Here is a 12,862-nt window from a genome sequence, read left to right on the forward strand (position 1 = left end):
AATAACTTTACTTTTACTCATTATTATACTTCAACAAAACAGAGACTCAAGAAACAGAATTACGAATATTTTCGAGATAACGACAGAGTAAATAAACATGAAACAATCGACAATCACACCAACGATATATATTGAACCATTACAGGTTAGCCACAACACATACTTTATCTCACATCACTAAAATGTACCTGATGAACACGGACGTTAATAATAACACCATTTGACAGCAGTTTAACAGCGCCACAGTGGGTCACGCCCATGTAGAACACATTTCAAAAAAAATTTAAAAATAGTTTTAGTCTTCGGAATTGAATAAATTATATATCTATTAAAAGGTAATAGTTTGCAGATTCAGAAAACGCAAAAAGTAAAAAATTGAACTTTTCATTATTTTGAGCCTTTCCGGAGCCCCTTAATTACTCGCACGTAGGAAGCTAAACGCTTCTCTTTCGCGCGCTCTATTCGTGAATGGAACGGAAAGAAGCCCTAGCAACTGGTAAAGTAAAAGTGCATTTTGCCATTCACTCCGCAGTGGTTTGCAAAGCATAGTGGATGTAGTTATAGACAGATACAGTAGGCGTAATAGCTGGCGCAGCAGAAAGGGCGGCACAGTAGCAGGCGGCGAAGCTTTGCCACCACTGGTGCGTTGTGGCGGGAGCCGTCTAGTGAGCTAGCTGTCACAGGTTGATCACACCGGACTAGAGCAGCCGGCAGCGGCAGATATTAACGGAGAGAAACGAAGCGGCGGTGCGACCGCCAGCAGCACAGCCGGGTCGGTCGCGTTTTCTCGGCTCGCCTTACATAAAGCTCGGCGGCTATTCATGAGCTTTCTCCCGCTTTCGACGGCGGCGGCGTCTGCGCCTTCGGCGGGGAAGACGCCCTGTCTCGCTGCGTTACGCAAAGCGTCTGAGTCTGGAATTAGCATTCAATGACGGGGACAGCTAGACGCAACTAGTGGCAAATCTACGGCGGGCGCCTGAGTCCACCCCACACGCCGCCGCGCCGAAAGTGCACTTTGTGTAGGTGGCAGTTGCGTTGCGTGCCGGTACTTTTGACAGTTCGCATGATGAACGATGGGAACTGAATACGGCGAACATTGAGCAGCTTATCGGCAGCCAATCATTGTTAACTGACTGACAAGTAAAGTTAGTTGGCATCTACAGGGTGTTACAAAAAGGTACGGCCAAACTTTCAGGAAACATTCCTCACACACACAAAGAAAATATGTTATGTGGACATGTGTCCGGAAACGCTTACTTTCCATGTTAGAGCTCATTTTATTACTTCTCTTCAAATCACATTAATCATGGAACGGAAACACACAGCAACAGAACGTACCAGCGTGACTTCAAACACTATGTTACAGGAAATGATCAAAATGTCCGTTAGCGAGGATACATGCATCCACCCTCCGTCGCATGGAATCCCTGATGCGCTGATGCAGCCCTGGAGAATGGCGTATTGTATCACAGCCGTCCACAATACGAGCACGAAGAGTCTCTACATTTGGTACCGGGGTTGCGTAGACAAGAGCTTTCAAATGCCCCCATAAATTAAAGTCAAGATGGTTGAGGTCAGGAGAGCGTGGAGGATGGTTGAGGTCAGGAGAGCGTGGAGGCCATGGAATTGGTCCGCCTCTACCAATCCATCGGTCACCGAATCTGTTGTTGAGAAGCGTACGAACACTTCGACTGAAATGTGCAGGAGCTCCATCGTCCATGAACCACATGTGTCGTACTTGTAAAGGCACATGTTCTAGCAGCACAGGCAGAGTATCCCGTATGAAATCATAACGTGCTCCATTGAGCGTAGGTGGAACGGAACTAAAATGAGCTCTAACATGGAAATTAAGTGTTTCCGGGCACATGTCCACAGAACATCTTTTCTTTATTTGTGTGTGAGGAATGTTTCCTGAAAGTTTGGCCGTACCTTTTTGTAACACCCTGTATATTGCTGAGCGGCTAACCCGCTGCACGACCCAAATTGCAGGTTGTCCACGTAACGACTTTCAAGAGCAAAATAATTATATTTCTACAGGAATATTTCATCCTCCAGGTATGTACAAAATTTTGAAGTTATAGTTTCAATATTTCATAATTATTGAATTTAAAATTATATCCTACTCATTAAGACGTATTCTGATGTGAAAGCTTTAACACAGGACTGCGTGCAAATTACTGATTATAGGTCCAATCATCCAGTATTTGATAATGAGAGCACTTAACTGAACACAAAAGCAATCAGCCTCTGAAGCTGTTTTATGCACCACATTGCAGGGGGGGGGGGGGGGGGGGGGGAAGAGACTTCGAAGAGCAGTTGTACGGAACGGAATGGACAGTGTCTTTAAGGAGGGTATAAGATGAACATCAACAAAAGCAAAACACGGATAATGGAATGTAGTCGAATTAAGTCGGGTGATGCTGAGGGAATTAGATTAGGAAATGAGACACTTAAAGTAGTAAAAGAGTTTTGCTATTTCGGGAGCAAAATAACTGATGATCGCAGTAGAGAGGATATAAAATGTAGACTGGCAACGGCAAGGAAAGCTATTTTGAAGAAGAGAAATTTGTTAACATCGAGTATTGATTTAAGTGTTAGGAAGTCTTTTCTGAAACTATTTGTATGGAGTGTAGCCACGTATGGAAGTGAAACGTGGACGATAAACAGTTTAGACAAGAAGAGAATAGAAGCTTTCGAAACGTGGTGCTACAGAAGAATGCTGAAGATTAGATGGGTAGATCACATAACTAATTAAGTATTGAATAGAATTGGAGAGAAGAGGAGTTTGTGGCACAACTTGACTAGAAGGGATCGGTTGGTAGGACATGTTCTGAGACATCGAGGGATCACCAATTTAGTATTGGATGGCAGTGTGGAGGGTAAAAATCGTAGAGGGAGATCAATGAATACACTAAACAGATTAAGAAGGATATAGGTTGCAGTAAGTACCGGGAGATGACGAAAGCTTGCACAGGACAGTAGTATGGAGAGCTGCATCACCAGTCTCAGGACTGAAGATCACAACAACAATTGCGGGGGGTGCTGGTGTTTACTGCCTCTGTTAAGTTAGAATTTAGCCACATCGCCTGAATTTTCAATAAAATCGGAAATAAGGCATTGTGGATTATGAAATGACTGACGAATATCTCTGGCAGCGCTAGATATCCATCTATTACGGCAACATTTTTGTGCTACGATTCGTTAGCTTCGCCAAACTGAATCAAGTTATCACATCCCATTCTAAACAACACCTCGAGCTACACTGCAGGTCCAGCGCTGTTTTTCCTATTCATATCTAAAACAAATTTAATTCGTATCTTCCACCGACAAAAGCAGATTTAGAGATTCTCATTGGCTGCTGCATACTATCACCAATTTGGCTACGACGACCGTCAACGAAGTGTCAGCGTAAGCACGCAGCGTAAGAGCCACGGAAATTTTAAGTGCATTTTGGCCGCCATGCTATCTGGAGCATGCACGTTAACCTGATTGACCAACCAGAAGAATTTTTCCGTAATGTTGAAGTCGACAACTCAAGTTGCACAGGTATTCGTACACGAACGTACCGAATTAATCTTTACAGTCGCAGTGGAGAAGAGCAACCGTCAATATAGATCAAGAACTCGACAAAGGGTCGACTACATTCAAATACACATATTGTGGTAAAGACTCAAATATATTAACAACGCTCACATGGCCGAACAAGGTAAAAAGAATTGTCTGGATACGAAGCAGTTATTACTGAACCGGAAGAACTATCCCTCAATCAAAACCCACCCGTGAATGATCAGAGGACATGTACAAAATGAAAAAATAAAGCCTGTAAATGAACTTGAGTGACATACTGAATGACGGCACATGGTAGAACTTTGACGTTACGTAATTGTATTACCACGTACGTATAAATGAAAACGAGCGGTAAGTTTTACCTGGAAAGAGTCTGACTAGATTAACGAAGAAATATGTTAGCAGGTACCTGCATTTCGCCTATATTTGCTCTTATACGTTAATTTCCCCGACTTATATGTACCTATACTGCGCAACAAAACTTACTATTTAAGGAAAAAGGGTTGAAAGACCTCTTGCGAGCGTTTACTTTCTGCAAAAGACAGTAATCCATTTGTTACTTTAAATCATCTGAGTGACAAATTGTGTAGTACTGTTAAAATTTTTGATCACCAAGTGCTACTGCAATATGGAAGAATTACCAAAGTAAAATAAGAAAACTGAGGCCCGATGAAAGTAACCATTAATGATACATTTGTTCGTTAATCTGATCAGAGACGCTGTTCTCGTAAAAAAAGTGCCGTTTATTCACTGCCAAGTGGTAACACGGGCCAGAAGTTACGCTCAAAAGTAAGTAGTCCTCTTGATACTAGCTCCGAAGAGTATTGAACATAATATTTATCGAGGACGGCATATCAGTAAAAACTACTTGCGTTTTAGTATCTCACTGCAAGAAATGCTGTCTTGGGGGTAAATTCCGTACAGCCGCAGGAAGTAATCGGGATTCAACATATCGGTAGTGACATTGAGTCATAACTCGATTTTTCACATACTGAACACGTTTCCCAGGCGTGATCTGGACGCCCGCCAGTATAACACGTATTGACGACCTGCGTGAACTGACCGGAGAGTTCTGCCAGCGATTCCGTTGAAACTTGAAATGGCTGTTCACGTGACTCCGTCAGGACTACCAATGAACTTCCGTCACCGTAGACTCACTTCGTGTTGCCAGCCGGTCAGCGAGCTCTGCACATTTCATGTGGGAAATGGACCGACTTTAGCTGGTCGTTACAATTTTCTCAGTACCTGTTAAGACTGAAGAGTAACTGCACCCTTTCTCCCTGCTTCCACAGCGCTGCACCTACACCGGATTCCAGATTGCCACGTATGCCATGTAAGACCAACACACATGTAGCGCGCTCCGGAATGACACGATCTCAGTCTACAGAATCACCTCTAAACTTACTCTACACACGTTACACAATGCGGCACTTTCGTCTAAACGTTGATGTAAGTATAATGTATAGGCAGCAGTATAACTTAAGGTTCTTAGCACAATTTGTTAATTTTCTTCGGTTGACAAAGTCATAGTTCCATTTGTTCTTAGTAAAAATACAGCTGCTTACCAAGACAGCATATAACGAAAGTACATGAAGGTTATCACATATGACTGCAAAAGTCGCCTTTTGTGCAGGCAGAATTTATTGTTCCCTTCAAGCATAACCATCAAGTCGATATGATGTGGATAATTCCAGATACTTAGCCACATTCGGTTCTTCCTTGTATCTTGCCACAGCCGCTCATCGATCCTCACAATAATACCAATCTAAAAACTATAAACTATCTGTTGAGTCTCTAGGCGAATTGAGACCGACCATGGAAAAAAGTTTCCACAACATCCCAGAACATGACTGGTTGGAATGATTTCTGAAAACCTTTTTTCCATGTCACAGCGTTCCACTTTCATAATGGATAAAAGTTTTTGCAGTACGTGGTGTTTTATTCATGTTAGTGCTGGCGTGATTAATGTCAAGAACAAATGACCATTTCAACGAATATAATTACGTGAAAGTTACTACATGGAAGGAGTAAAATATTTCATATCTTTAAACAATGGGAAGGAGTAAGTTACTCAAATTTAGTTTACACAGGCAGCGAAACTTTTGTTCAACTAAAAGAAGTAAACGCAATAAAACAGTTTAAAGTGACATTCTATGAAGCCACGCAACGCATACAAGTGATCAGTCGTTTTAACAGACACTGAACAGACGTTCCTCTGCTTATCGTTTCATTGCAATTTCTTCCCGAAAACGAACTTTGTATGTCAAATCTAAATAACGTCACCTGAGCTATGAACAGAGTATGAGTACTTAATATGCGTACTGGTAGGAGTGGTCCCCGATAAATGCAACACCGTTTCAGATCTCTACAAATTCAGATTTCCATACCAACGAATAAAGGATGCCTAGATAAATGGGTTTCTGATGGCTTTCTGCAGTTCGCGAGCGACTTAAAGACAACAGAAAAACGTTAACTTGTGCTGTAGTCAGAATTACTCTAAAATCTACAAGAAGATTACATAAATTGCCGCCCGTTACAGACGTATAGAACAACGTATCTTGCACGAACGTATATTTTCGGCGCTATGGGAACAAGCACGTAAAATAGTTTTGTACTGTATACTCTGACGGGTAAAAGTGATCATGTAAGCGGGAGAGAAACGCGTACTTTTAGATACTTAATATAGCTCATGCTCGTTTACTCGAGAAATACGAATTCCTTTTCAAGTCTTCTGACGCCCTCTACACGTTATTGGATTTTGTAAGAATAATTCGTCCAGCGAGGAGTTGACAAAAGTGGAATTGCAGCCGACCGCATTAATTTCCGTGCATCATTCTATCTTTACAGGGAAGACTATGGAAGCACCGCCGTACCTGGTCATACCTTTGATTTGAGCAACTACCTGCTACTAGGAGCGATATTTACGTTTTTGTCCGCAACAGTTAAACATTTCAAAACATCGAGTCGGCGAGATGGCTAACGCAAACCCATACCCTCGTATTCCTGAGGAGTTGCGTTCAAACTCTGGGTCGATCATGGATGTTAATGCTTCGCTTGCTTCCTATACATCGAATGGCGAAAGGCAACTTGATATTGAATGAAAAACGGTAGGCTCCTTCCAGATCCTAAAACTGAAGCACGAATGGTTCCCTCAAGAGGTGACATCTTTTGTAAAAGTTAGAACAGAAAAGAACTAATGGTCAAGCTGTTTAACCTGTGGCTCTAGTTCCCATAACACTGACAAGGGAACCTCCCCATCGCACCCCCCTCAGATTTAGTTATAATTTGGCACAGTGGATAGGCCTTGAAAAACTGAACACACATCAATCGAGAAAACAGGAAGAAGTTGTGTGGAACTATGAAAAAATAAGCAAAATATACAAACTGAGTAGTCCATGGGCAACATAGGCAACATCAAGGGTAACGAGAGGACAAGAGCGTCGTGGTCCTGTGATTAGCGTGAGCAGCTGCGGAGCGTGAGGTCCTTGGTTCAAGTCTTCCCTCGACTGAAAATTTTGCTTTCTTTATTTTCGCAAAGTTATGATCTGTCCGTTCGTTCATTGACGTCTCTGTTCACTGTAAGAAGTTTAGTGTGTGTTTTGCGACCGCACCGCAAAACCGTGCGATTAGTAGACGAAAGGACGTGCCTGTCCAATGGGAACCGAAAACATTTGATCGCAAGTTCATAGGTCAACCGATTCCTCCACAGGAAAACACGTCTGATATATTCTATACGACATTGGTGACTGCGTGTGCGTCACATGACAGGAATATGTTGTCGATCCACCTAACTTGCACACTTGGCGAATGGGTAAATCTACCTTGCCCGATTTAAGTTTTCTTGTGGATGTGATAATCACTCCGAAAAAAGTGATGAAAACAAGAGTGTGTCACAAACTGCAACAAATGAATGCAAGTTTTATAGTCCCAGTTTTCTCTGTGCTCTGTCAAAACATATGTTATTAACGTTTTCAAATTTTTCCGTGTGTAGACCGTCAAATCCTGCATATGTCCAAGCAAATCTGAACATGTCCTGGGATTTTGGAAAGCGAAGTTGATAATGTGTGAGTGCCTGAACTCTGATAATTGTCTGAAAATAAAAAATAAAATTTTCGCTCGAGGGAAGACTTGAACCAAGGACCTCTCGTTCCGCAGCTGCTCACGCTAACCACAGGACCACGGCGCTCTTGTGCTCAGGTTATCCTAGATGTTGCCTATGTTGCCCATGGACTACTCAGTTTGTATATTTTGCTTATTTTTTCATAGTTCCACACAACTTCTTCCTGTTTTCTCGATTGATCTGTGTTCAGTTTTTCAAGGCCTATCCCTGTGCCAACTCATAACTAAATCTGAGGGGGGTGCGATGAGGAGGTTCCCTTGTGAGAAGCGTGCTTGATTTATGTTAATTATGGGCCATCATTTCAAATTGCAAAATTTTCAGCAACGTTGTGCAATGAGTAACATTAACGACTTTCTCAGTTTCAGTGCGTGGGGAAAGCTAAAGCTGCAGCGAGAATATTGAAACTTCCTGTCAAATTGAAACACTTTTGTTCAAATCAGAGCACACTCCTCTGTAAAGTGAAAATTCATTCTGGAAGCAATCCCTCAGGCTGTGGTTAAGCCACATCTCCACGACATCTTTTCTTCTTGGTCGGAGTTCCTAACGTTATGCAGGAGAACTTGCGTAAAGTTTCGATACTATGAAATGAGGTACTGGCGGAAGTACAGTCGTGCCGGGCTTCAAATTCAGGCTGTAGCACACTTGCCACAGGTTCAGGTCCCCGTCCGACACAGCTTTAACCTGCCATGAAGTTTCAAATCTGAGCACACGCCAACGCAGAGTGCAAATTCATTCTGGAACGCAAATATTGCTTCTTTCAGTAAAGGGTCATTTCCTACATCCGGAACGTAGATATTCCGGAATGCTGGTCGGCGATAGTGAGACGCAAGCCCGGCGGTGCGCGGGTGGTTCTTAAACATGGCGGCCCTCTACTCCCACACTCTTGGCGCGCTTTACACTTTCCTGCCTGTTGCTAGGGCCCGTATTACGCTGTCAAATCTTCCTCTAAACTTACACCGGGACTAAACGTAAAACCTTCCTGAAAGGTCACGAAAGTATCACAGCACACCGTGGCATGTCTCAAAATGTCCAACAAAGAGCTTGACAATGTTCTTTTACATTGTAATACATGCCTACTGTTCAACACGGAAATCATAGCGAGAGAAAGAGTCGACTACTGCTCCACATGGCATCAAAACCACGAGAACTTTCCAATTGGTCCTGTAACCCGTCAAACACAGCGGTTCGAGAACGAAGTCCAACAGCGCATGTTCCCCACTAACTTGTCAGCACCACTTGTCACACGACACACCACTCAAGAGTTACATACGCTGTGGTATTTACTACTATTCTCAGAATTGACCCAGAAAACGCTCTTAAAATAATATCTAAAGCATCTTCATTCCGTTAACAGAAAGTTTGTCAAAAAATGCTACAACTCTCAAAAACGTGTCACGGAAATAGTTTAAACTGCAACTGTAAAGGAAAAATATTCTATTGTATCGGAAACTCATGGTTCATTCCAACTACCGCAGTAACGACTTCATAACGATTGCGCATTTTTCATAGTTTAAGCACTATACGTCTCCATAACATGCACCAGAATACACACCGAAGATGTGTCTTGTGCAGTTCAGTGACGTTAAAGATGAACGTATTACAGCGACCTTTACTTTGTATTCACATTTGCTTGCTTCGCCAACTCACAACCTAATCTAGACCTCAAGGTACGCTACGTAGCCGTTTTGCTGAAATGTCACCACAGGTAATAAATCGCTGTTAAAATTTAAGTATTTCCATATTTTAAGCTGAGGCTGCGAGAAAAGACCTATCATGCGTATGGAGGATAGCCATATTTTCCCTCAGCATCCCCTGATGAAATAGCAAGTGACAAATAACCCATACAATGATCTCGTGGTTACGGCGCAGTACTTGCGGGTACTGTCTTCAAATAGCCACGGAATATGAACAGTTTTAAGTGAATGTGTAAGTGAACATCTTACACTTCTCTACGAACGAAAAATAAAAGCCAACTAGTTTTTGGAACGAGCAATTTAACTTCATGAGAATGGTCTGGACAGTCAAACACAGGCCTATTCCTCAGCCATCATAGGACAAATTTATTCTGTAAACTCGGTAAGAATTACATAGTACATTTCCATTAGTGAACAACGATATATGAGCATAATGCGTGAAAATATTTGATCTTACGTAATGAAAGATCTGTGTACCACGCAGTTCAATGTATAATGAAACTTGCGTTAAATACGGAAAGAAGGTAGACCGTCTACTATACCGCTCAGTCTCTTATCACATCTTTATTTCGCAATGACAATCGTTAACTTCGCCAGCACTCAACCAAATTGCCATCTTCCAACCTAATCTAAGCCTCAGGCTACGGTGCAAGTCATGTCATCATAGTCAAACTCTAACAAAAATTGTTAATTCCGCACCCAATTTGAGAAATCACAGTTAAAAACGATCGATGCCACAATGTGGCAACAGAATAAAGACACCATGCTTACGTAGCCTAACCGATCGAGCAATTACTTAGCGTCCACTTGTGTAGCAGCAGACAAATTTACATTATCAGAAGTGCTAGAGATCTGATAATGTCGCGTTGCTCGAGGTCTCTCGCAATGAAGACGTGGCTAACGCTGAAGTATATACGGGTTGATCCAGTTACTGTAACCACTGTTGTAGTGGGTCAACACGTAACAGAAGACGGACGTCGACGCCGCAGCAGTTCACTGCCCCCCGCTCGAGCAGACCGCGCTAAAAAGGCTAAGTGGTGGGTGATGTAATGAAGCTGGGTCTTACCTGCACAGAGCGGTGCGGTGCGGAGGCGAGACGAGAAGCAAACGCCGACTGGGGCCCGGGGCCCGGAGACTGCTACGCGCGGACAGGCGACGAACCGCCAACTGCGGCGCCGCCCAATGGCCATCGCCTTGCGACCGGCTGCGGCCGCCTCCCACCAGCTTTATACAAGCGGAACCTCTGATTGGCGCGATTCGAATGCCGCCGGCTGACGTCACCGGCTTCTGGACGCTTCGCCTCTCGCGGGAGGCTGGACCGACAGCGGCGGCGCTGGACGGCCTAAAGCGGAGATGGCGGAAACCGAAAAGCGTCTTCTCTGCTTCGGAGCTGGCGTCAGTCGCGTTCGGCCATGGAGCCTCCATAACCTTCGGCAAAAAAAAGAAGGGAAGCGGCTGCTGCCCGCCGTCTGTCTGCGGGGAATTTTCGGGTTAGCCGTGGTCCGTTTCCGCATCATCGGTAGAGAGTCGTCTGCGTGAGCTCGAATTTATTCGGAAGGACGGTGACCAGCTGCTAAAGAATACCAGACACCTGTATCTATACCACATGTTTCGACTGCAGATTGCACAAATTACACCATAAAAGCACTCTGAAGCAATGCCACAATGTGGAATGAGATTCACTGAAGACATTGATATCGTCTGTGAACGTGAAGGATTACAAGACCAGTTGAATGAGATGAACAATCTACTGAGCACAAAATGTGGATTTAGAGTGAGCCAAAGACAAGCAAAAATGAGATTAACGACAAATTGAACATCAAGGCGGTGATGAAGTGGATGAATTCTGCTAGGTCGGATGTAAATAGCCGTGTACCTCCTTCCTGGTGGAATGACTGGAACAGATCGGTTGTCGGATCCCCTCCGTCTAATAGGCGCTGCTGATGCTTGGTTGTTGGGCGGGTTTTGTGACATCTCTGAATAGTCAAAGTCCGCAGCTCGTGGTCGTGCGGTAGCGTTCTCGCTTCCCGCGCCCTGGTTCCCGGGTTCGATTCCCGGCGGGGTCAGGGATTTTCGCTGCCTTGTGATGACTGCTTGTTGTGTGATGTCCTTAGGTTAGTTAGGCTTAAGTAGTTCTAAGTATGCGCATTCACCCATTATGTGCTCAGAAAACGTAATACTCAGCCAGACTTCAACGAAATTTAAGCACCGTCTCACTTTACCTCTTCTCAGAAAATAATTTTAGTTTTCATAATAAAAAATGGCTTTTGTTCTGAGGACTATAGCACACGTCCCCTATGTAAAATATTTCACTGGGAGGCTTTCCTCTTTGACGACGAGGTCATTCACTTGTCGTCCGACGGTGGCATTGTAAGCGATAAACCGTCCGCGAGGTAAACACTGTAGAACATCTACAGTTGTGTTTTCGTTGGTAAATTTAAAATTTCAGAATGAAATTTTCATTCTGCAGCGGAGTGTGCACTGATATGAAAGTTCCTGCCATACTGAAACTGTGTGCCGGATCACGAGTTTCACAGGAGAGCTTCTGCGAAGTTTGGAAGGTAGCAGACGAGGTACCGCGGAAGTAAATGTGTCAGGATTGGTCATGAATCGTGCTTGGCTAGCTCATGAAAGGCAAAGGGTCCCAGTTTGAGTCTCAATCTGGCCTACTGTTTTCATCTGCCAGGAAGTTTCAAATTTAACATTGTTTTACCAGGCAGCTACAGATGAAATTAAGGAATTGGATTCCGCCAGTTTATGCAAACTGTAAAAATATTCTTATACTACCTTTCATGTCTAGACATGTTCCAGCACATTTGTGGTGTCACCAGTATCGTCTTATTTTAATGATCTCTTAATTACGAGATGATTGATCTCCACAGGAACTGTACTACTGTTCTTATATCTTTCCGTGTTTTTCTTCGATGTATTTGTCATTACGCACGTTTTTGCTCTGTTGCAGATGGAGAACACATCTCATGTTACCTTTAGTAACAGGACCCACAGGTTTTAAAACTTAACTCAAAGGTGTAGCGTTTATACTCTTACTGTATACATGGTCACATTTTTTAACCTTTCTTCCTTTGCACGATAGTCCTCACTTATTTCATTTATTTCAGACTCTGGTTTTTCCTACAATTTTGGCCCTCTGCAGCTCTCCCTATAACGTACCATTAAAATATTCCCTCGTGTTCTAAGAAATATTCTTTCAGCCTTTGATCCAGTCACACGTCTCAAATGCTCCGATTCTCTTCTTTTCCGTCTTTCCCGCAGCCCATGATACTTTGCCTTATACTGCGGCTTTGAGAGATGAAATAGTGAAAGTAGCAGATGATCAAGTAGGTAAAAAGACGAGGGCTGATAGAAATCCTTAGGTAGCAGAAGAGATATTGAATTTAATTGATGAAAGAAGAAAACATAAAAATGACTTAAATGAAGCAGGCAAAAAGGAATACAAACATCTCAAAAATGAGATCGACAG

At 43.2% G+C, this 12,862-nt stretch overlaps 1 protein-coding gene across 1 annotated transcript in view; it reads right to left on the bottom strand.

Moving 5' to 3' along the window:
- Positions 1–10,571, bottom strand: part of LOC126263293 (uncharacterized) — a 279,569-nt gene extending 268,998 nt beyond the window's left edge. Inside the window, exon 1 of the mRNA XM_049960379.1 lies at positions 10,448–10,571. Coding sequence (XP_049816336.1) covers positions 10,448–10,571 — 124 coding nt within the window. The remainder of the gene's footprint in view (positions 1–10,447) is intronic.
- Between the last annotated feature and the right edge of the window lie 2,291 nt (positions 10,572–12,862).

Source organism: Schistocerca nitens, chromosome 6 (assembly GCF_023898315.1).
Source record: "Schistocerca nitens isolate TAMUIC-IGC-003100 chromosome 6, iqSchNite1.1, whole genome shotgun sequence".
Classification (NCBI taxonomy): domain Eukaryota; kingdom Metazoa; phylum Arthropoda; class Insecta; order Orthoptera; family Acrididae; genus Schistocerca; species Schistocerca nitens.